At 37.6% G+C, this 25,183-nt stretch overlaps 4 protein-coding genes across 7 annotated transcripts; 2 read left to right on the forward strand and 2 right to left on the reverse strand.

Annotated features, from left to right (window-relative positions):
* Window positions 1-55: 55 nt before the first annotated feature.
* qua (villin like protein quail) lies at window positions 56-6,016 on the reverse strand. 4 transcript variants are annotated; one of them, XM_012491421.3, is made up of 9 exons: window positions 5,513-6,016; window positions 3,398-3,490; window positions 2,865-2,981; window positions 2,375-2,715; window positions 1,526-2,285; window positions 1,270-1,456; window positions 949-1,197; window positions 538-834; window positions 56-479 (listed from the first exon to the last, which is right to left on the reverse strand). In XM_012491421.3, the coding sequence occupies exons 1-9, from the start codon at window positions 5,528-5,530 to the stop codon at window positions 130-132; spliced, it is 2,412 nt and encodes an 803-aa protein (XP_012346875.1). In that variant the 5' UTR covers window positions 5,531-6,016; the 3' UTR covers window positions 56-129. The 4 variants fall into 4 exon arrangements, with proteins under 4 accessions (XP_012346875.1, XP_012346876.1, XP_012346874.1 ...); XM_012491422.3 differs by having other exon boundaries at window positions 3,398-3,510; window positions 5,513-5,643; XM_012491420.3 differs by lacking the exon at window positions 5,513-6,016 and adding an exon at window positions 3,991-4,417.
* LOC147656376 (uncharacterized) lies at window positions 5,898-7,458 on the forward strand. Its single transcript, XM_086915764.1, has 4 exons — window positions 5,898-6,346; window positions 6,424-6,527; window positions 6,619-6,846; window positions 6,918-7,458. The coding sequence occupies exons 1-4, from the start codon at window positions 6,310-6,312 to the stop codon at window positions 7,065-7,067; spliced, it is 519 nt and encodes a 172-aa protein (XP_086771890.1). The 5' UTR covers window positions 5,898-6,309; the 3' UTR covers window positions 7,068-7,458.
* Window positions 7,071-9,255, reverse strand: mEFTs (elongation factor Ts, mitochondrial). Its single transcript, XM_003697193.4, has 4 exons — window positions 8,950-9,255; window positions 8,387-8,542; window positions 7,801-8,329; window positions 7,071-7,678 (listed from the first exon to the last, which is right to left on the reverse strand). Exons 2-4 carry the CDS (start codon window positions 8,540-8,542, stop codon window positions 7,455-7,457), a joined length of 909 nt encoding a protein of 302 aa, XP_003697241.4. The 5' UTR covers window positions 8,950-9,255; the 3' UTR covers window positions 7,071-7,454.
* Window positions 8,780-25,183, forward strand: LOC100867703 (Dynein heavy chain at 36C). The gene is made up of 38 exons (XM_086915766.1): window positions 8,780-9,043; window positions 9,227-9,476; window positions 9,579-9,879; window positions 9,987-10,138; window positions 10,200-10,353; window positions 10,428-10,577; window positions 10,637-10,825; window positions 10,921-11,024; window positions 11,109-11,378; window positions 11,530-11,834; window positions 11,912-12,266; window positions 12,367-12,840; window positions 13,035-13,415; window positions 13,495-13,931; window positions 14,011-14,126; window positions 14,212-15,597; window positions 15,675-15,866; window positions 15,941-16,072; window positions 16,148-17,200; window positions 17,292-17,459; window positions 17,524-17,696; window positions 17,769-18,774; window positions 19,028-19,216; window positions 19,307-20,385; window positions 20,490-20,681; window positions 20,741-20,967; window positions 21,029-21,399; window positions 21,473-21,653; window positions 21,901-22,199; window positions 22,312-22,476; window positions 22,554-22,794; window positions 22,919-23,208; window positions 23,280-23,303; window positions 23,409-23,435; window positions 23,701-23,941; window positions 24,020-24,171; window positions 24,456-24,737; window positions 24,959-25,183. The coding sequence occupies exons 2-38, from the start codon at window positions 9,241-9,243 to the stop codon at window positions 25,163-25,165; spliced, it is 11,901 nt and encodes a 3,966-aa protein (XP_086771892.1). The 5' UTR covers window positions 8,780-9,043; window positions 9,227-9,240; the 3' UTR covers window positions 25,166-25,183.

The raw sequence follows: 25,183 nt of genomic DNA on the forward strand, positions 1-25,183 counted from the left end.
ATATTTTTTGAATTGATAAATTTAATTTCAAACATTAGAAATAAATAAATATATATAAGGAGTATTTTTTTATTTTAACTTTATATTAATTATAGTACAAAATTATAATAAAAATTAGAACACGAAATTTTAAAAAAGTCCTGCAGATTGTTTTAGTCTTTGTTTTTTCCAAGTAGGAAGTTTTATAAATTCATTTGGTTCCATTTTAAAAATTGCAATAAAATTATCGAAAGTAAGATGCATTTCTTTATGAGCAACATCAACACCAGATGGTAAATTTTCCGGATCATCTTTCAGGATAGAAAGAGGATACTTCACATAATTATCAAAGTCGCTCGATGATTTTGTTAATGTTTGTATTTTCGGTAATAATTTTTTATCTTGTAAGAGTGTGCAAAATATTTCAAATGATTTGTATTCTCTCAATAAATTATAGTTCCAATTATTGAATAGTCCAATAAATGTTGAAGGTTCCAATCCTGAAAAAAGTGAAATAAAATTTATTTTTTTTTCATTTTATAAATAAATTTATCATACCTTGTTTAATTATAGAAATTATTGTATTTCGATCTCGACCAGCAGGATGAGTGAACAAAAATACCATTGCATCATGTACATATTCTTTTAATGATTTAGAAATAGAAGATTTTCCAATCCAAATCCATATTACATTTCCAGCATCTAATAACCAAACAGCTTCTGGAAGAAGACTATATTGACCAAATCCGAGAACTTCTTCACCAACAAATGTTTCAGTGTCTGTTAGACATTGGTATAAATGTTTTTCAAGTTCTTCTTCGTCATTAATAACTTCTGTACCGTAAGTACCTTTACCTTAAAAATAAAATTTTTAAAAGAAATTAAAAAAATAAATATATATTATAATTAAAATAATTAAAATATATTAAAACAATTAAAAATTGTTTGTTTAAGGTCTTTTATTTTAACCTCCAAGTTCTGCCCAAAAATCATTATTTTCGTTATTTTCAGTTATCAGAGGTGCATTTCTGGGTGCAAGGCGTCTAGATGCTTGTCTAGCATCGCCAGTACTTTTACCACCACACCATACTACAGGTGAATTAGAAAACAGAATAAAAACTCCGCTAGAATCAAGGCTACTAGATCTGAGAGGACGCTCAACTGCTTTTGATGTATATGAAGTAGATCCAAACACTCTAACAAGATATTTTTCTGGAGCTAAGAAATAAATGTTATATTAGGGAAAATTCAATTAAAACAAAATTATAATTTATTTATTCTATTACTTACGAAAATCACGATGCTTTCCAGCTAGTATTTTTAATTTTCCATCATAAATTTGCAATAAATGAGGTGGTTCTCTTCCTTGATATGCTTTTACTAGCTGTCCAGCAGTATCTTCTGCTAAACGACAAGCTGCTTCTAAAACAGCTTCTCGATCTGCATTTATAGAATGAACTCCTTCCCAACAATAAATCTGTAGTATTATATCATTTCAAATTTAATAATTGCATAATATAATAATGGAAATACATTTTTAACATACGATTGTTTTACTCCTACGTCCTTGTCCATATTTGTAACACATTACGTAACAAGCTTCTGCATAGTATATTCCTTTATCGTTTATTTGAATCATTCCTTCCTTATGAGTTACTCTCCAAAGAGTTCTTTCACCAGATCCGTCATCTACTAATTGACAAGCAGTTGCCATTTTAGGTCTTTCATTCATATAATCAGGATCAAAATTAGGTGGTAGAGTAAGCGGTCTTATTTTTGCCGAGTTCCATCCTCTAACAAGAACTTTCATTTCTGTTGGTTCATAAGTTTCAAGCGCTCTTCCAACTAATATACCATTACTATAATTCTTTTTCTTTCCAAATCCACGTGCATTGCGGATCGTTTCTAATTTTTCTCGAGCATTTACATTACTTCCTACCCAGGCCCAAACACCAGCTTCACCTCGATCAATCAAATAAACGGCTTCTGATGTGAGATCTGATCGAAGAATCGGTCCAGATTTTAATTCCGCGACTTTGTATTTACCAGATTGTTCACTGCATCTATATAGTTTGACTGGACTTGGCATATTGACTCGGTAAAGGCGATCAGGTTTAACAACTCTTGTAGAAGGATCTAAAATACTAGCAAATAGTTGTCTATCTTCTTCTAATAGAGTCTGTTCATAACCATCATCAACAATGATGATGCGACCATTATTTTTTTTTCTCATTTCTAGAATATTGACCGCATGTCGTTTATGTAATGGATCCGATGATGATCCCAACCAAAGGAATACAATATTCCTGTATTTCATTATTTTTATATTATTATTATACCATGATAAAAATTATACAATAATAAAATTATAGAAAACTTTCAATTTTTTACGTACTGCGATAAAACGTCCACAAGGATAACATCCTTTGAACTGAAATAGGCCCAATGGACTTTTTCAAGTTCTGTTAAGATAGGAATTGTTATGCCAGTTACTCTATGCAATCTACATGATGGTGTTTCGAAATGAAAATTTTCGATAATAAGATGTTGACGAAAATAAGCCAAAAATCTAGGACTTTCTCGTCCTTGTGCTTCTCTCGATAGAATCGTGGCAGATACTTGTGAATCCAATTCGGCTGCTCGAAGGGCGGCTGCTCCAGAAATAGTTGAATCGCATGCAGATCCAATCCAAAAATGAATTACACGGACTATTGCAGTCGATTTTAATTCCTTGGTCTATTTAAATGATATAAAAATATATTTTATAATTAAAAATATATTAATTTAATTTATTTGAAGAAGTATTTTTTTCTTTTTAAAATGTTAATATTTATACAATATATTGTATAAAGAAAAAAAAAATAATAATAGAGAAATAATCATACCGGCATTCCAGGATAAGGTAGAGGACCGTCTTTTGGCGATACTGCGTAAATAATATATGCCAATTCCGAAAGAAAATATCCCATTTTATTTCCTGTAACGGCTGTGATTCGTAAGCCCTATTACATTAAATTTATTATATTACATTATTATATTATTAATATATTATATTACAAATTTATTATATTTTATTCTTTGTGTTTTTTATTTTCTAGCATTCTAACTCAAAACGAGATGATTCTACAAAATGTTAATTTTAAATTGAGTATTTGAATTATTTTTAGCTAGTATTAGAAGTGAAAAAAAAAAAAAAAATTTCAATGGTTTTGAAACATGCATTTTGATAATTTTTTTAAGATCATTATATTTTTTTTTTTCTACAAATTATTTTGTTACTTTTTTTCACTTCTTGATACTAATAATTCAAAAATAATTCAGATATTCGACTTAAAATCAATAGTACATATATATGCATTTTTTTTTAATATAGCAAAATATAATAAATATATTATATTATTTTTTCTTTCAACATTACCTCGATTTTCCAAATGCGAAACGTGCTGCTGTTCTTTGGAACATTCTTAAAGATTTCACCGTTAGAATCATCGGAACGGTAGCTTCTATCATCCTGCAGCACACCATTGAAATCTGACGTTTAAAAAACAGTTTTATTTTCTAGATAAATTTTATTTGAATAATTTACGGTAAATTCCTTTTTTTTATTTGAATGAATAAATTCCTAAATTTTATTTTATTTTATATCGATATATATACATATTTATAACAGTTCAGTAATTATATTATTATCTCAAAGTTTAATTTCAGGAATATTATAATAAAATAAATAATATTTATGATATCAAATTGATATCAATATAAATAAACGATAAACAAAAATTAGAAATAAGCGATACGAAAAATTGATCAGTGAAATTATAATTTCGATAATTCTTAAGATAAAATAATATCGATTTTTATTTCTTTTTCATTTTTTTATATTAAAATACCATTTTTTATATTTCTAAAATATCATTTATTTTTAAATCATTTAATGATCATTGAAAATAATTTATATTCTTTTCACATTTTTTTTACGATTATTTCTATTCTTTATCTTTAATTACACACCGGCTCTTCAACTTTTCCTGATAGTTCTGACATTTGTCACTATCGATTATTCAATTTTCGTTCGATTTTATTTTTTATATTGCTTTTTCGATTTTCTGTGAATTATTATTATATATTTTAAATAGGTCAAACACTTTTTAATCAAATTGAGAATCGCGCACGAATTTTGCAACAGAGAAACGCGATCAGTGCTCGTACTGACGATTGCTGGCAGAAAACTGGGGTATGAGAACTCACGAGAGCGAAGTCCTCGGAAGGACTTAATCGCAGGTGATTCGTGTGTATGTGTATATAGTACTATGTAAGCTACTTTGTGAATACAATCACAATTGAACAATGTAAAAAAGTGTAATTTGTAAAACAATTATCTGTTTTTAAAAATTAATTGCCAGATTTTTTCATTTATAGATGATGTTTTCACTAAAACAAGACATAAGTACGAATAAGTGTTATAGAGAAACAGGCATATATTGTTTCCGTATCCGAAGAAAATTACATAAAATTCATATCTATCATATTCTAACTTCAATAATAAATTGACAATAAAGCATTAATAATTCACCTTCTTAAAAATATTCTTAAAACTTTATGTTGTTATTGAACTAACTAACTTTTTTCATTTTTTTACAATTATTTTAATTTATTTATTTATTTTTTTTTTTTTTGTATATTTTCTCATATAATTATTTCGTTTTGACATCACTGTCAAAACTGACTTTTTAATGAGAACTGACCTGTTAATTGTTCTATTTTTGTTTTCCGTAATATATATGTTGTCATATCTTAGGTGTAATATATTTCAACATCGATGAGGTAACACGATGTTACCTCCGGCTTTCCGCTGATTGCCGTTAATGCGTGAATCTGTGTAGGTAATGCAAAGTGCAGCGCTCTCCACATACAGAGGTATGCTATTGTCTTTACAAATGCATCTTCGCGCTCATTCATGCCCATACATACGCATATTACATGAACAGTACGCATGTACATATATTGTTCGAGCCTCGTTTGCGACGATCATTTATGACAGGAAGTGGTGGCTATACTTGCCAAACGCCCACCAACCTGTATATATACTTGATTTCTCGTAGTTTTTTCGCGAGGAAATGAAAATTTCCAAATGTTCAAATTGATGGTGTTTTGCGAAATTTAAAATAGTCTTTCTTTTCTTTTTTATTTCATTACTAATTTGTGAAATTATAAAATACATACAATATTTATTAAATAGAATAATAATTTACACACAAAGAATTGAAAGAATTGTAAGAATAAAAAAAGAAATGTGTAATTTATTCTATATTATCATTATTTATAATTAATAGCTTAAAGATAATATATCATTTTGCAAAGATTAAGAAATATCGGTTTATGAAATATCGTTTCTGAATAAAGTTTATTTCCTTAGCAAAGTAAGAAACGATAATAAATGAATGGTCAATTATTCTTATCGTTCCATATCACGATTGTCCTGATTATTCTCGCAGCTTTGCTTTCATATAATTACGTTTCTCTACATACTCACCCGTCTAGAGAAATCCATCGTTCTTCTTTCCTTGTTTTTCCGTCACGTCATTTAAAGGAATATATATTTGTGGCGGTACGCGCGAAGAAGTAGGAGAGAAGGCGTTTGCTGCGCGGTAACACCGTCTAACTGTACGTGAATACAACTGATACCATGCGTTTCTCACTAAAAAGAAACCGTACCGGTGCGGACTCGTCCGGAAGTCGGCCCGGAACCTCGATCGGCCAGCCGTGACCAACGGGTACTTGGTGGATATGTTTCAACCATGCGGGCATCGGTTCTATGGCACACACATCTCGTTCCAACGCACCTGTGCTGTATTTTTCTAACATCATTCTGATATGTTGAAGACCATTTCTTTGTTTTAATTTTCTTTTTTTTTTCTAATTAATTTTAATTCAAATAACGGAGACAATGCCGATCATATTTTTCTCTTATTTCACGAAAAATTAAGATTATGACTGAAGAAAACGATTGTTATATTTTTTATATCTTTATGCATATTAATTATTTATTTTAAAAAAATAAAACTTTACATCTTTTTTTTAAAACATACAAATTATAATTTAAATTACAATTTACTATATCAATTAAACGTTTATTATAAAATAAAAACGTTTATTATAATATAATTCATCGTCACTTAATTCATTGAAGTTGCGTGAATAACTATGTGAAATTTTGTACAAACTGTTGTTTTTCTATGTATGGACAGAAATGGGATCGTCTGTCAGCCAATTTTAACGGGGCTACGAGAAATTTTTGAAGTTTATTTTATATGACGTGGTAAGAAGCTGATGGACTGGAGAAATGATGAGTCCGACCACTCCAGCGGTTTGTGACTGTTTCTCGTATATCGTGAATCCTTCAGTTCCATCGATAATAAATCGCGTCCTTTCTTTTATGAGTAGTTGAAAATTTTGCATGGGACGAGAGAAATTTTTTGTCGAAAACTATGAGCGATATATGTTTATCAGTGGCATTAGGATGTAATGTTTGCTCTCAAGGAGTACAGGTTTACACGGTTTATTCATTGTTGAAATATTTATTTGTAACGGAATATAAATTATTAGTTTTTGAATGAAAATTAAAAGTTTTGGAATTAGGCGAATTTCGGCAGCTGTAAAGAGTCAAGAAGTTTTACATCGGCCCTCGAGCGTCTAGAATTAGAGGCAGAAATTGAATCTAGAAATGATACGATACCGCTACGTCGAACAAGTGATGCGCAAACTGAACCGTCTGATGATACTGATCAAGATTTGTTCGGCTTGAATGCTAGAGATATGTTGCCTTACAGAAAAAATATTCAACATTCTGACATTTTGAATTTTCAAGTATGACATTTAGATTTTAACATTTATTTATAAAATTATACCAAAATTAGCGATACAGATGTGAATTTTAGGGTGTTATGCATTCACCAGAAGATATTGCTCGTTATTGGAAGAAAGATTCACGAATGTGGCTTTGGAAATCTGTAAAGCTTATGCGAAGAAAGAATAAATTAAAATCATCTAATATGTGTGCAGTAAATATAGAAAAGGAAGAAGAATAATAATTTGAATATTATCTACAATTTATAGACATAAAATTCTTTACTCTTTACATTTGGACTGCTGTTTTAATCGTTCATACTGTTACTTTAAATTGATTATATTTTTCTATAAGTGTATATATTTTCTCTCTATATATATTGAATAATAATTTTATTAATTAATTTCTATTTTATGGAATTTATATATAATTTCTCAACTGTTTCATATATATTTATATATATAATAATTTGTGTAATGGAAAAATGCAATAATTTCTATATTTTACTTATATAATAATAACGAATAAGATGTTTATATATTTTTTAAGATGTGAAAAATGTAATATTTATATACAAAATTTATAAATGAAGATATACATTAAATATATTAAACAAATATTATTCATTTTAACCACAAGTTTCTATAGAATCTAATGACTGTCTATTTTCAAATGTTTCACCCATTTCAAAACGTACAAAATCCAAGATTTCAATTTGTTCATTTTGTAATAATTGCTGTATAGAGAGTGCAGGATTAAACAAAAATTCTTGATACAGCATAATAGTTTCATCATCTACGTTATCTAAAGGTTCATCAATTTTTGGATCACCAATTTTTATTGGATTCATACCTAAATTAAAACACATATTATTATAAATATGAAATTTATTTTTTGAAAAATTAATTTTTTTTATTTATTTTTTCATGAAAAAAAAAAGGAATAAAAATTATCTTAATAATAAACATAATTACCAATAACATGTTGACAAAGTTGCATTCCCAGCATTTCTTTTTTTTTATCAGATTTTAAAGCCAGTAATGCTCCGTATCTTCCAAAAGATGATGGTACTGGGTTTACAGGAGTAGGATGTGTACAACCATATAGATGTACACCTGGTTGCACACTCATGCATATTGCACGTCTTATATTGATGTTTTCTCCTATAAGCCCAATAGTTAAAGCAGAATGATCACTTAAACTTTTGCCATCTTCAGTGCATAGTTTATTTATCGATTCTGTACATAACATAGTTTTTTTAACCAATGAATCTTGATCAACTGTCATTCCATATTTTAACACAGTGGTAAGTATAATTTGTGCTAGATCATGAAATTTTTTATTTCTTGCTACAAAGTCTGTTTCACAATTTATCTCAACAAGTGCTCCATGATTTTTGTTAGTGATCATTGCTATTAATCCTTCAGAAGTTATTCTGGATTTTAGTTTCAATGCTTTATTCCAACCTTGAGATTGAGCCTGTTCATTTAACCATTCTTCAGCCTATAACATTTAAAAAAAATTAACAGTGTCCCTGTCATAATTTGTTAAATATTTTACCTTTTCCAAATCATTGTTATGTAGTTCTAGAGCTTTTTTACAATTTATAAATGTATATCCAGTTTTTTTACGCAATTTGCTTAATAATGTTTTCTTTGATGAATAACATAATATATAATTTGTATGTATCGAACGAAAAAATTGATGTGAAATCATCTGAAACATGTCACTTGTGTTATTTTGTAGAAAAAGATGTAGAAAAAGATTGAAAAAAAATTTAACATTAACGCGACCCCTTAACATTAACCTAACCTAAAAATATTTCAATTTTATTTTGATTTATATTATATTTAAACACAAAAATATTATAAGTAATCATATATAATTTTAAAAAATATTTTCATTTAAAATTTTTTATAAATTCTATAGAAACCAATCAATTTCGTTGCCTAGAAACTACAGTCAATTGCAGTCAAGAGTATTGCGTATTTGTAATCTAAAGATAAATGTATAAAAGAAGATTTTTAAGCATTTTGTTTTAAAATAACTGTTTTAAAATACTGTATCATTATTATTGGAACTTTTAATAATTTGAAAAAAATATTATTTTGTAATATACTTACTTTGCATACGATTTAAAGACGAAAATATAATTCAACTATCAAAATTGATTCCGAAAGTGGCGCCATCTGTAATAATACGAAATTCAATTGCAAGGTAGTAATTAATAAATATTAATTTTTTTTTTTATTAATAAAATTTTCATTCAATCATTGTAATTATATTCAATCATTGATTTATTTATGTTGAAATTTTAAAATGATATATTAATTGTACATAATTTTATACATAATTTTTATTTTAATAACAGTATTTTTTTCAATTCTTTTTCTCTCATAGCAAACAGTTTCAGCATGGAATGCGAATGCATCGATGTGGAAACATGCGAGGGTATTTCGCATCCAGTGTTTAAAAAAAAAATTAAAGATGTACAAAAAATTTCAAAAGTAATTGATAAAATTGAGCCATTATTTACTTTACCACCTGAATTAATGAAATGTAATAGATGTAAACGAAAAAAGAAACGACTAGAGAAATTTTACAAACAAATTTATACAAGAAAACGATTAAATATCGAAAATTTTCGAAGGTCAGTTAATTATTCTTTTGTTAATTTTTTATTAATTTTCTCTCAAAGGGAAATGTTACAATAAAATATTAAATTAAAGTTTAAATTGATGATTATTTGTAGATTGATGGTCAGTTTAATCGTTAAAACTGAATTACCAGAAATAGATATAGATTTAAATAATGATGAGGATATAAACCGATATTATAATTATATTTATAATGGCGTTAATACTTTTCACACGCAAATTCAAGATAACATTTTAGAGAAGATATTAAATTTAGTTCCGTACTATTTGAGAAATCGATTCAATTATTACACGGAAGATTTGTTAATCGAAATTAGAGATACGTATACAAGGAATATGAAGAAAGCGATAGTGGAACACGCACTTCAAGATCCCATGGAATATTATTTACTAGAGGTTCGATTGAAATTATAGTTCGATTTAATTATATTTTTTTTATAACTAAAGTTTTATATATATGCGTGCATATATTTATTTCATAGAAATATTTTTTGATTTAACAGGAAGAAACTAGAAAAAATTTGCTTAAAATGACACACTATTTAACTCGATCAACAATTAGTGTTAAAAAATATTGCGAATATATAGAAGATCAATTATTTCTCATAAATCCTTGTATGAAGATGACTTTAGATTTCTGGGTTCGCGATTTTAGGTAAGAAATTATTCATTTTCATTCCTATTTTCATTTTGAAATGGAAATAAATTTTTTTCAGCGACTTTCGATTGATCGATTTAAATACAATAATCGAGTATGGATATAGTTGGGATTTGATGGAATTTAAAAAAATAATTAGTAAAGAAATTATGAAAAGTAGAAATATATTAAAGGATGTTTGGTATGCTGGAATCCAAAATATATTTCTTGTGGTAAAATTTTAACAATTATTATTTTTGATTATATATTATTCTCATAAAATTTATAACGATTTATTTCTCAACAGAATAATAGAAAAGGTTTGATTCCTAGTCCATTGAAACGTGTACGATTCAAAAAATTCTACGAATGCATTGCCAAAATAATGGAACAGCAGCTTTTGACAATGTGTATATCCAGCTTGAAAGATTATATAAATTTTATTATTCATGGCCAGGTGAACTATTTAATGCACGAGACAAAACGAACTATACAATAATTATACATTATTTGCAGCCAATTAAATGTGACTTCAATATAGATATAGTTGTCAGTTCGAAACAGCTTATTTTTAATCCATCCTTTGAAGATTTTAAGAACATTTTGTGTAATATATTAAACGAAATATGCGAAGGTGTAAGATTCTTCAAGAAATTAGAAACTGAACTTTATCTGGATTGGTCTGGTGAAGAAGGTTTTTTAGAGGTATAAAATCTCCATTATTATATCATCATATTATATTCATCGTTCGAATATCGTATTAAAATTATTCTTTTCTATGTATATATATATATATATAGCCATACATAGAGGCTTCTATGATAAAAGAACAACAGAACAAGATCATTGATTTGATCGATCGAGAAAAATGCATTCCAGAAAAGTTATTGTTAAAATTACAAAAGTAACGATCAATTTTTATTGAATATATAATTGAGTGATTTATAATTTTTATATATATTATTTTATATATATTAATTTATTACAGATACGAATTTTTATACAGCGAGTATGAGTATAATTTAATGGAAATATTTGTAAAAGATGAGTTCAAACAATTACACGAATATAATGAGCTTATAGAAAAGTATCATATTCTTATGTTAAATTTTCCCATGAGAATTCAAAAGACAGCTTTTACGGGATTGTTCAAGGTATCTCGAAAAATTTTCATCGAGACGATTGTCGAGTACGTCAATCGTATAAGACAACTTCTCATTAACTCGTTGATCGAGAGATACCAAAATATCGCCAAGGAGTAAGTATTGACATTAAAAGATCGATTAGAAAAAAGAAAAAAAACATCATAACGACAATAAAATTTATTCATTATTGCATTAATGACGATATTAAATATATTAAATAAAATTAAATTGAATAAATATAAATTAAATAAAATAACGATTTAGAGTTGCAGAACAATATCAAATGATATCTGACCGTGCTTTGAGCACGCCCAATAATACAGCCGAGTTGGTAGTGCTTAAAAATTTTATTAAGATGATTTTAGAAGTCACTTTAAAGAAGTTGGAAGACAAACTCCGCGAAATAATCGAACACATCCTGATATTGTCCAATTATCATTGTATCACGGATAACGAGATATATATCAACAACATTACGTTTCAGTGGTATCATAAGATACCTCAAATTTTGGAAGAAAACGAGTCTATCGTTGGATACAAGACATTAGAATTTCAACAGGCATTAAGAGGTGTGCTAAGATTTGAAAAGAAACGAGAGAGAAATGCGTATTAAAAAGAAATTGACGATTCTTTCTCGTTTCAATAGTCAGGTACATCAGGTTTGAAGAGGAATTGGAATCTTGCGCGAAACAAGTGGATGAGATAGAAAATTGGGGAGACATCGCGGAGGTGTACAAATATCAGAAACGGGCACAAATTTTAGAAAATCGTTTGATCGCTGCTATGGATAAGATCGATAAGTTTAACGAGGAGGAAGCTGCGTTCGGTTGGGAAATAACGCAATATCCGCGCCGCAAACAGATCGCTGATCAATTAAAGCCCTACAAGCAACTCTTTGACGTGATTTGCGACTTTTTGACTAAGCACGATAAATGGTTACATTCGATGGTCGGTACATATTATCCCGAAGAAATCGATAACGACGTAGGAATAGCATTCAGGTCAATATAATATATATATATATATATATTTTTAATATTACGATTTTTTATTTAGAAACGAGAAATTTCTCCACTTTGATTTCACACTTTGATAGAACAGATTGATCTACAAATTGGAGAGAAGTTTTCAAGAGCCAGCTTTGAGACAGTTGGCAGCAGGTGTACGGGACAAAATAGAGGATTTCAGGGAGCATATGCCGATCATTTATACGCTCGGTAATCCGGCGTTGAAGGAACGTCATTGGGAACAAATTTCGGCGATCATAGGTATTCCTATAAAAGTCGATGTCGATTTAACCTTGGCGAAGATCATCGACATGGGACTACTCCCTCTCGTGAGTCAGTTCGAGAGCATCTCGGATAACGCCTCGAAGGAGGCTACACTGGAGAAGGCTATGGACAAGATGGAGAAGGATTGGGCCGATTTATATTTCACGGTTAATCCTTTCAAGGACACTGGCACATACGTCATCGCCGGTGTCGACGATATACAACTTCTTCTGGATGATCACATCGTTAGAACAGTAACCATAAAGAATTCGCCGAACATAAAACCGTTTGAAGAAAGAATACTGTGAGAAGATTAATCGGGAAATTGGGAAATGGCGACTGATATAATATTTTATATTATAATCGTTAAACGCGATATCTTCTATGGACGCGAAATCGAAGTATAAAATATTTTTACCGGTTGCCATTCTCCTTCGCGTTATATATATTCGAAATTAAACGAGAATTTAACGAATCCAACAAATCCTGTTTGAACAGGAAATGGGAGTCTAAGTTGCATTTGCTGCAAGATATTTTGGACCAGTGGCTCCGCGTCCAAGCAATCTGGATGTACTTGGAGCCGATCTTTACATCGCCGGATATTCAACAACAGATGCCAGAGGAGGGGAGAAAATTCTCTGCCGTGGATAAAACTTGGCGCGACATTATGAAGACTGTTTACGCTGATTCTAGGGTTTTCGTGGTCATCGAGATCGACAAGATGTTGGAACGGTTAAAGAAGAGTTACGGATTGTTAGAGGATATCCAAAAGGGTTTGAACGAGTATCTGGAGAGGAAACGCCTCTTCTTCCCGAGATTCTTCTTCCTGTCCAACGACGAGCTGTTGGAAATTCTGTCCGAGACGAAGGATCCGACTCGGTAATGAAAATTCACTCTGCGATAATATCGCAGAAGAATTCGTGAAGAAATCGATCGATCTGAATTATATATTGTTTAGCGTGCAACCACATTTGAGAAAATGTTTCGAGGGGATACATTCGTTGAGGTTCAACGAGGATCTCGAAGTGTTAGCTATGCGGTCAACGGAGGGTGAGGAAGTAGACCTGATAGAGACGATATCCACTCTGGCTACCAGAGGACAAGTGGAGAAATGGCTGATCGAGTTGGAGAGAATCATGAGACTGAGCATAAGGAACGAGGTGTATCTAGCGATACAGGCGTATCCTACGAAAGAGAGGAGGTTGTGGGTTCTGGATTGGCCCGGTCAAACGATACTCTGCGTCGGTAAAACGTACTGGACCCTACGCATAGAGCAATCCATGTTGCTCGGTATAGAGGGCCTGTACAGATACTTGGACCAGTGTCAGAGGGAGTTGAACGAGATCATATTGCTGATCAGAGGCATATTGACGAAACAGAATCGCATCACTCTAGGTGGCTCTTCCATCGAAATTTCTATTTTTCTTTTCGTTATCACTCGTCGATAAAATTGTACACGATAATTCGTTCGCAGAGGCTTTGGTCACGTTGGACGTCCACGGGAAAGACACTCTCGCGGAATTGTGCAAAGACAACGTGGTGAAGAACACAGACTTTAAATGGTTGTGCCACTTGCGCTATTATTGGCTGGTCGCTATCACTAATCATTTTTCAACGATCATCTTTTCAAACGATTTCACGACACGATGAGAAATGTTTGTTTCTTCATTTTCAGGAAGATAACATGTGGGCTTACATGATAAATTCAAAGCTGCGTTACGGGTACGAGTATCTGGGCAATTCTTCGAGATTAGTGATCACCCCTTTAACGGATCGATGCTATCGAACGTTGTTCGGCGCCCTGCACCTACACCTAGGCGGGGCGCCCGAGGGGCCGGCCGGAACCGGTAAAACGGAAACGACGAAGGATCTCGCGAAAGCCGTGGCCAAGCAATGCGTCGTGTTCAATTGTTCCGAGGGTTTGGATTATCTCGCGTTGGGCAAATTCTTCAAAGGATTGGCCTCTTGCGGCGCCTGGTCCTGCTTCGACGAATTCAATCGTATCGACCTGGAAGTTTTGTCGGTGGTCGCCCAACAAATCCTAACGATTCAACGGGCCATACTCAGCGGGGCGGAGAAAATCGTTTTCGAGGGTACCGAGATCTTCTTAGACCCGACCTGCGCCATTTTCATTACCATGAATCCCGGTTACGCGGGCAGATCCGAATTACCGGACAATTTGAAGGCGTTGTTCCGCCCCGTGACCATGATGGTGCCCGATTACGCGTTGATCGCCGAGAACACCCTCTACTCGTACGGATTCTACAACGGTAGGCCTTTGGCCGTTAAAATCGTCACGGCTTACAGGCTCTGCTCCGAGCAGTTGAGCAGCCAGCATCATTACGACTACGGTATGAGGGCCGTCAAGTCCGTGCTGATCGCTGCCGGCAACTTGAAGCTTCGATATCCCGAGGAATCCGAGGATATCCTCATGCTGAGAAGCATAATGGACGTGAATTTGCCGAAATTTTTGGTCCACGATCTACCGCTTTTCGAGGGTATCGCATCCGACTTGTTCCCCGGCGTCATTCTCCCGCCCCCCGATTACACCCACTTGAACGCTTGCACGATGGACGCATGCGCCGCGGCCAACATCCAATGCACCGATTTCTTCCTCGAGAAGATACACCAGATCTACGAGATGATGATAGTCAGGCACGGTTTCATGATCGTCGGTCTGCCGTTCGGTGGCAAGACCTCGGCTTACAGGATGCTTGCAGGCGCGCTAGGCCTGTTGGAGGATCGCAAGCTGATGGACGAGCACCGGGTCGAGATAACGGTTATCAATCCGAAGGCGATCACGATGGGCCAATTATACGGCCAGTTCGACCCGGCCTCGCACGAGTGGACCGACGGTGTCCTCGCCGTGAGTTACAGGGCTTTCGCAACTTCCACCAATCTGAATAGGAAGTGGTTGGTGTTCGACGGCCCGGTCGACGCCCTCTGGATCGAGAACATGAACACCGTGTTGGACGACAATAAAAAGCTTTGCCTCACCTCCGGGGAAATTATCCAGCTTGCCCCTACCACCAACCTGATTTTCGAGCCCATGGACTTGGAGGTGATCGAGATTGATATTGTTACTTAATCCATTCCGATTATTCGAGATCGGATTATTGATAATGGACGATCGATCAGGTCGCGTCACCGGCCACCGTGTCCAGATGCGGGATGATTTACATGGAACCGGTCAGTTTAGGTTGGATGCCGATCTTGGTTTCCTGGCTGAACACTTTACCACCCTCCTTCACCGATCACCTTAAAAATCATTTGCACGAGATGTACTCGAGATTTTGCTCCTGCCTTTTGCAATTGATTCGCGTGTGCAAGGTTAGAGAGAGATTTTTCGAGACGTTTCATCCCGTCGCATATATATATACTTTCCTTCTTCGTTTCTTCTTCAGGAGATAATAACGATGCCCGATGCCAATTTGGTCAAATCCACGACTTACCTATTCGATTGTTTCGTCGACGATTACTACGACGAGAAGTATTGCCACATGATAACAGATCTGGATATGAGGGCACAAGTGGAGGTAAATTCCTATATTTACATATTTGCATCACTTGCTTATGAATGTCGAAACGAAAAGTGTCAAGAACGGTTTCAGGGTTGCTTCTTCTTCGCCTGTATCTGGGCAATGGGCGGCACTATAACGAGCGAGTATCGGGAGTGGTTCAGCGATCTGTTCAGAGCGTTGACGGATCGAGAGTTTCCCACCGACGTGAAAGAGCGTTTCAACATCGCCGAGATCATTAATCCGTCGAAACCGTACGTGGTAAACTTGCCGCTAACGGGTTTGGTGTACGACTACAAGTTCGTGAAAGAGGGCAGGGGGAAATGGAGGCCGTGGACGGACGATCTGCAGGACATCCCCCCGATACCGAAAGACATACCGGTCAATCAGATAATCGTCCCAACGATCGAGACCGTTCGCTACTTCCACCTGTTTCGACTTCTGATCCGCCATCAAAAACCTCTGCTGCTGGTCGGCCCGACCGGCACGGGCAAATCCTCCTACATCATGGAGTTTCTATTGAAGAAGAACGACCCGGACACGTACAAACCTCTTTTCGTCATATTCTCGGCGCAAACCACCGCCAACCAGACCCAAGACATCATAATGAACAAGTTGGACAGGCGGAAGAAGGGGTTGTACGGAGCCCCGCCGGGCAAGTATTGGATAGTTTTCGTGGACGACGTCTCGATGCCGCAGAAAGAGGAATTCGGTTCGCAGCCGCCCATAGAATTGTTGAGGCAATGGTTGGACCACTGGACGTGGTACGATTTGAAGGAGATGTCGCCCATACACTTGGTGGACGTGCAGTTGGTTTGCGCGATGGAGCCGCCGGACACTGGATTGGATTGCACGCCACGTTTCAAAAGGCATTTCGTCACCCTGGGAATCTCCGAGTTCTCCGACGACGTTCTCATCACCATTTTCAGCACAATCGTAAATTGGTACTTCGTAACCAGAGAGTTTCAAGACTTTTTCTTCACGAGCATCGATTACTTCGTGAGCGGTACATTGGACGTCTTCAAAGAGACGAGGTTATACCTTTTACCGACACCGGCCAAATGCCATTATTTGTTCAACCTGCGAGATTTCTCGAGAGTGATCCAAGGCGTGTTGCTGTGCACGCCTGAAACCGTACCCGATCCTGTACGTATATCGAAATTTTCTCGTGAAATTTTCAAACTTTTTTCTTTTTTTTTTTTCTTTTTGAACCACGTTTTCTTGGACGTTTTTTAAGACGAGTTTGAAACGACAATGGGTACACGAGGTGTTACGAGTTTACGGTGATCGATTGGTCGACGACAATGACATTAAATGGCTGGTCGAACAGATACGGAAAACCATGACTCTGTACATGGACGACGAGCTGGATCACTTGTTCCAAGATTTAACGACGAACGGAACGGTACGTTTCTCAACCGGTCGAAAATAATAATTGAATTATTATCCTTTCCTCTCTGGTTTATCAGGTGACGTACATGGAACTTCGAAACTTGATATATTGCGACTTCCACGATCCTTTCGCGGACAAAAAATTGTACGTCGAGGTGAAAGATTTAGATTTCCTCACCCTGGTGGCCGAAGAGTATCTCGAGGAATATAATTCGATCTCGAGGACACCGATGAACCTCGTCCTGTTCAGGTTTCTATCCGAGATCCCGCCGATTCTTTCTTCAACGACGATAATAAAAATTTTCCATCCATCTGTACACAGATTCGCCATCGAACATCTGTCGAAGATCAGTCGTATAATGATGCAGCCCCGAGGGCACGCGCTGTTGATCGGCGTGGGCGGGTCAGGGCGTCAATCGATGACGAAATTGGCGGCCCATATCTCGGATTACGAATTGTTCCTTGTGGAGATATCCCAGGTGTACGGTGTTCACGAGTGGCACGAGGACGTGAAAGACATCCTTAGGAAGAGCGCGTTCTCCGAGCTGCACACGGCATTCCTCTTCATGGACACGCAGATCAAAGAGGAGATCTTCCTCGAGGATATCAGCAATATATTGAACTCGGGCGAGGTCCCCAACATATTCGCCGCCGACGAGCTGTCCGAGATCTGCGAGAAGATGCGGGTGATCGATCGGCAGAGGGACAGGGCGGTGCAGACCGACGGCAGCCCCGTTGCGTTGTTCAATTTCTTCGTGCAAACGGTTCGCGAACAGTTGCACATGATCGTCAGCATGTCGCCAATAGGCGAGAATTTCCGCGCCAGGATACGAAAATTCCCCGCCCTGGTCAGTTGTTGCACCATCGACTGGATGCAACCTTGGCCGGAGGACGCGCTGCTCGCCGTTGCGACCAAATTCCTGGACGAGATCGATCTGACGGAGAAGGAGAGGGCAGCGTGCATCGAGATGTGCCAATTCTTCCACACGTCCACCCAGGACTTGACCAAAGACTTTCTGAGGAAGGCGAGACGGTACAACTACGTGACGCCTACCTCGTACCTCGAGCTGATCAACACTTTCAAGGATCTGCTCGCCAAGAAGAGGAAGGAGGCTTTGGACGGTAAGAAAAGGTACGAGGCGGGGTTGGAAAGGTTGGACAGTACTCACAAGCAAGTGGAGAAGATGCAAGAGATTTTAATCGCGCTACAACCGAAGCTTCTTATCGCCGCCAAGGACGTCGAAGCCATGTTTCTCGATGTTGAAAGGGAGAGCAACGAAGTGGCCGCCCTGGAGCTAATTGTGAAGAGCGACGAGGAGGCAGCCATGGTAACGTGTTTTATTTATCCATCCTTTTCCCTCCCCCTCCCCTCTCTTTAAAACCCACTCGAAAGCCTTTTCTCGCGTTTTCTAATTACTCCTCTTCGAACTTCTTCCCTTCCACCGTTCAAACTCGCAAGAAACGCAAAAATTCCACCAACTACGAAAGTAGCGGCTCTCTCTCTCTCTCTCTCTCCCCTTTCTCCCCGTTTCCTTCGTCTCGAAGTTAAGAACAAGATTAAAACTGATCGAATTATCGTAGGAAGTTGCGAGCGAGGCGGACGCCATACGCGCGGAATGCGACGCGGATCTGCAGGAAGTGATGCCTATATTAAACGCAGCGAACGCGGCGTTGCAAACCCTCACCCCTCAGGACATTCAGATAGTGAAATCCATGAAACGTCCTCCGGCCGGTGTTCGACTGGTGATGGAGGCGATTTGCATTCTCAAGGTACTACCTTTGCAAAAACCTTTTACTTCTTTCCGAAATAAGAAAGAGAAGAGCGAAAGGCGCCCTATCGTTTCTATCCACCATATTTAGGACGTGAAACCGGAAAAGATTAAAACGCCCGAAGGGGTGGTCGAGGATTATTGGAAGCCGTCGCTTCGCATATTGACGGACATAAAGTTCCTCGACTCCCTGATACACTTCGACAAGGACAACATACCGGAGCGGATCATGACGAAAATTCGCACCACCATATTGACGAATCCGAACTTCGACCCGGAGAGGATAAGGCAGGTGTCGACCGCGTGCGAGGGCCTGTGCAAATGGGTGTTCGCGTTGTCCGAGTACGACAAAGTGGCGAAGATCGTTGCTCCGAAGAGGAAAGCTCTGAACGTAGCCGAGGCCGACTACAAGGAGGCCATGGCGCAATTGGCGTTGAAGAGGGCTCAGCTTCAAGAGGTGAGGGACAGGTTGGCGAAGGTGGAGGAATTGTTGAAGATACGGAGGGCCGAGTATCAGGCGATGACGGACGAGGTGAACGTGTGCGAGGCGAGGTTGAGAAGGGCCAGGGAGCTGATAGGCCGCCTCGGAGGAGAGTACACCAGATGGTCGGATACGGCGAAGCAATTGGGCGAGCGTTATTACACGTTGACGGGTGACATTCTCATCGGTTCCGGGATCGTCGCCTATCTGGGCGTGTTCACCACGCAGTTCAGGAAGGAACAGATCGAGAATTGGGTGCGGATCTGCACCGATTTGGAAGTGATCTGCACCAAGGATTACGAGTTAACCCCGGTGCTGGGCGATTCTGTCATGATACGATCTTGGATCATCTTCGGCCTGCCCACCGATCTCTTCTCCATCGACAACGCGATAATCGTCACGAATTCCCGCCGATGGCCGTTGATGATCGATCCACAGGGCCAGGCCAACAAATGGGTGAAGAATATGGAGAAGGATAACAACATACACGTGATCAGATTGACCCAGGAAGATTACATGAGAGTGTTGGAGAATGCTATCCAGTTTGGACAGCCGGTCTTGTTGGAGAATATCGGCGAGGAGATCGATCCCGCTCTCGAACCGCTTTTGATGAAACAGACCTTTAAATCTGCTGGCGCCGAGTGTATCAAGGTCGGAGATTCTATTATCGAATACTCTCACAATTTTAGGTATTTTTTTTTTCTTCTCTACGACTCTTACATGCATATATATAAATAACGAAGTAACGAAACGATCTTTACCTCGGCTATATATATATATATATTTTTTTTAGATTTTATATGACGACTAAATTGCGCAATCCACATTATCTACCAGAGATAATAGTGAAGGTAACGCTGTTGAACTTTATGATCACACCGATAGGGTTGGAAGATCAGCTTCTCGGGATCGTGGTTGCTAAAGAGAGGCCCGATTTGGAGGCCGAGAAGAATCTATTGATCATCCAAGGAGCGGCCAACAAGAAGTACATTAACCAACTTTTTTCCCCAAACTTGCGACTCAACACCAACGATTGTTTCGCAGAAAATTGAAGGAGATCGAGGACGAGATTCTGAGGGTTCTGCAAACCGTGGAGGGGAACATCCTCGAGGACGAAACGGCAATCAGTATACTAAGCTCGTCGAAAAATCTTGCCAACGAGATCGAGGCGAAGCAGAGGGTGGCCGAGATCACGGAAAAGTCTATCGACGCCGCGAGATTGCAATACACGCCCATAGCTATCCACAGCACCATCCTCTTCTTCACGATCGGTAATTTTTTTCTCATTTTTCTTTTCCAAGAGAAATTCTCGAATTTTTTTCCCCTTTGCAGCCGTTCTGGCCAACATCGATCCCATGTATCAATACTCGTTGATCTGGTTCGTGAATCTCTTCAAGAACTCGATCGACAACACGGAACGCGTGGAAGAGATAGAGCAACGGCTCAAGGATCTCACGAAGCACTTCACGTACTCCCTCTACGTGAACATATGTCGGTCGTTGTTCGAGAAAGACAAGCTTTTATTCTCCCTCCTCCTTTTGATAAACTTGCTGTACAAGCAGGGAAAAATCTCGACACCCCAATGGATGTTTCTGTTGACCGGAGGCATCAGCCTTGAGAATCCTTTCGTAAATCCCACGACTTGGCTACCGAGGAAATCATGGGACGAGTTGTGCCGTTTGAACGACGTTCCAGGTTTCGAGGTACCAATCCATTCTTCTCCCCCCCCCCCCCCCCCCTCGAAATTTTCCACCGTTTTTTTTCGTTTTTTTCAAGGAATTCAAAACCCACTTCGAGAATCGTCTGGACGAGTGGAAAGTGATATTCGATCATATGGAGCCTCACACGTTACCATTCCCCAAGCCTTATCAAAATATCACCCATTTCGAGAGAATGGTCATACTGCGATGCATTCGTCCTGACAAAGTGGTGCCAGCCGTTCAGCTATTCGTGCAAGGTAAAAGAAAAAAAGAAAAAAAAAAAAAAAAACTCTTTTTCAAAATCGCGAGGCGAAAATAAAAAAAGGAAAAAAGAGCGTTTGGAGCGTTTAATTCGTGGCGGAAAAAGAAAAGGAATTGCGGACCTCTATCTTTGTCCACGAATAAAAAACGGGCGAATAAAACGAGAGATGACCCATATACGGTCGTATTATTCGAGTAATAATGGAAACTGGAATATAAAACGAACGATTTAATTTGTGGTAGAGCACATGGGGCTTCAGTACATCGAGCCGCCGCCCTTCGACCTGATCTCGTCGTTCGCCGATTCGCACTCCTGTATCCCCCTCATATTCGTGTTGACGCCCGGCGCCGATCCCATGGCGATCCTACTGAAATTCGCCGACGACCAGGGTTTCGGCACCAACCGCCTCTTCTCCCTGTCTTTGGGTCAAGGGCAAGAAGTGATCGCCGAGAATCTTATAGACGAAGGGGTGAAAAACGGCACCTGGGTCGTCCTCCAGAATTGTCACCTTGCCAAAAGTTTTATGCCAATGTTGGAAAGGGTGTGTCGGTGAACCGTTTCGATCCACCGTTTCAATAACACCATAATAATAATAATGGACGAGATGGAAGGGAACTCGTCTCTTTTTCTTCTCTCTCTCCCATTCTTTCCAGATATGCGAAACCTTCACCCGAGAAACCGTGCACCCGGACTTTCGATTGTGGCTCACCAGTTACCCGGTCGAATATTTCCCGGTCAGCATTCTTCAGAACGGCGTGAAAATGACGAACGAGCCGCCGAAAGGGTTGAGAGCGAATATAATCAGATCTTTCTTACTGGTGAGATTTAGAGATTTAGATTTCGAATCGAAACGGAGTTTGGATTTTATCATTTTTTTCTCTCGATTCTCTCGAAGGACCCGATATGCGACGAGGATTTCTTCGAGACGTGCAAGCAATCCGAGGTGTTCAAGAAGCTACTTTTCTCGCTCAGTTTCTTCCACGCGATCGTTCAAGAGCGGAGGAAATTCGGACCGATCGGTTGGAACAATCAGTACGAATTCAACGAGACTGATTTGCGGATCAGCGCTTTGCAGTTGAAAATCTTGCTGGATCAATACGATGACGTACAATTTACCGCGTTGAAATATTTGACCGGTAAATCGTTTCGACTCGAAATGATTTTAAGTTTAAAATAATTAGTTTGTCGAAAGTATTTTTATTATCCATCCCAACTTAACTCGAAAAAATTGGCAAGCGATCGATTTCTTCTTATACACAGGCGAGTGCAATTATGGCGGTCGGGTGACGGACGAATGGGACAGGAGAACGTTGAACACGATCCTTGACAGATACTATCGCGTCGAGGTTCTCGAGGTGAAGGAATACCAATTCGACGATAGTGGTATTTATTACATACCCGAAGTCTATCAATACGAGGAATTTCTCGAGTATATCAGAACTTTTCCAATGATCACTACGCCAAGCGTGTTTGGAATGCACGACAACGCGGATATCATCAAGGATCAACAAGAGACCAGCTTGATGTTCAGTTCGATATTGGCGACACAGGTGAGAATCGATCGCGATAGAATATTCAATCCGGTGACAAGATCTTTTATCGTTCTATCGTGTTTCATTAGATTATTCAGGATAAAAGAATCAAAGTAAGTAAATTTTCAAATCAATCTTTTTCCAATCCTTATTACGACACTATGTATCATTTACACATGTGCGTTACACGTGTATTATTTATATCGCTTATCGCTTAGCTGAGGAGTTTAAGAAGAAGGATAAAGGTAATAAAAATAATTTTCTAGAAAAACAATTCTTTCGATGTCCACGGTATTCACGATATACGAAGAAGACTCTTTAGACGTATAAAGAGTATATAAGAAACACGGCCGTGTCGCATCATTATCATTATCATTCGTTCGTTAATTTCGAGACAAATTAAGGGTTTGTTGCGGGTTTGTTGCCTCGTCTCGCGAAATATAATAGGATTCCTTAAATGTGACGAATCGTGCGGCCGACTAACGAGGCCCTGTGTGTTCCTCCAATTAGGACACCACGGAAACGGAAGTAGACGAGGAAGGAGTATTACCCGACGACGTCGTCTACGGTATAGGGTCCGATATTCTGTCAAAGTTGCCCGACGACTTCGATCTGGACGTTGCGCTCGAGAGATATCCGACGTTGTACGAGCAAAGCATGAACACGGTGCTGGTGCAGGAAATGGGAAGATTCAACAAGCTTCTGCAAACGATCAGGAGTAGCCTCATAAACGTTCAGAAGGCGATCAAAGGTAAACGGGTGTGAGGGGAGGGATAGGTTTACGTAGGTATACGTGTGTCTATCGATTTTTCACCACTTCTAATCTAAGGCCTGGTGATCATGACACCGGATCTCGAAGAGATCTACGTATCGATAATTACCGGAAAGATACCAAAGATGTGGATGCAGCATTCTTATCCGTCGTTGAAGCCGCTCGGCAGTTATATTCAGGATTTCTTCGACAGAATCGCTTTCCTCGAGGTATCTGCTTTTCGATTGTCAACAGCTCGATTCACGTTTTCGTTATTATACTTTCTGCCTTGATAAAATTTGATAGATGATGAGAAGAAGATAAAATATAAATTCTAACGTTAGAAAGAAAGCGAATGGTCGGATCAGAGTTTTAAGAGTTTAAAGATTAAAATCTTTAATGATCCTTGGAAATTTTATCGTTTATAGAAAAGATTTTTTAATAACGAAAATAATTTAAACGATAACAAACTCGTGTCAAGAAAAAAAAATATATTGTTCGATTTCCCTCGTAGAAGTGGTTCGTAGAGGGACAACCGCCGACCTTTTGGATCTCCGGCTTCTATTTCACACAGGCGTTCCTCACGGGTGCGCGTCAAAATTACGCGAGGAAATACAAGATACCGATAGATCTCCTCGTCTACGATTTTGAACCTCTCAAGCAAAAAGAATTCGATACACCGCCGGACGACGGCGTTTACATTTACGGTTTGTTCCTCGACGGAGCCCGTTTCAATATGAATACGATGAGGCTCGACGAATCGTTCCCGAAAATTTTGTACGACGACGTGCCTCACGTGAGTACACTTTTTCTACATCTCGTCCAAGTATCTTTTATGATAAAGATTCGGTCAAGTTCGATCGGAGACGATTCTATCAATTTTACATCTTGAAGTTGCCTGTCTTAAATTTTGCAATTTTCAATCACACGGCGACGTAGGGAGTTGAAATGATAATTAATTTGAAAAAAAAAAAAAAAAAAGAAATGAGAGACAATCCGTTCTGTCTGTTTCGACAGATTTGGCTAATACCTATGAAAAAGGAGGACGTACGCGAAAGGCACACGTACACCTGTCCGGTGTACAAAACCACGGAGAGAAGAGGCGTTCTATCGACGACCGGCCATTCGACCAACTTTGTAATCGCCATATGGCTGCCGACGGATCGTGATCCGGAGCACTGGATACTTCGAGGCACGGCCATGATCTGCCAATTGTCCGATTAAATCGATCGCCACCTCTCA

Source organism: Apis florea, unplaced genomic scaffold (genome assembly GCF_048593485.1).
Source record: "Apis florea isolate Af1SG1 unplaced genomic scaffold, ASM4859348v1 contig_3793_pilon, whole genome shotgun sequence".
NCBI lineage: Eukaryota > Metazoa > Arthropoda > Insecta > Hymenoptera > Apidae > Apis > Apis florea.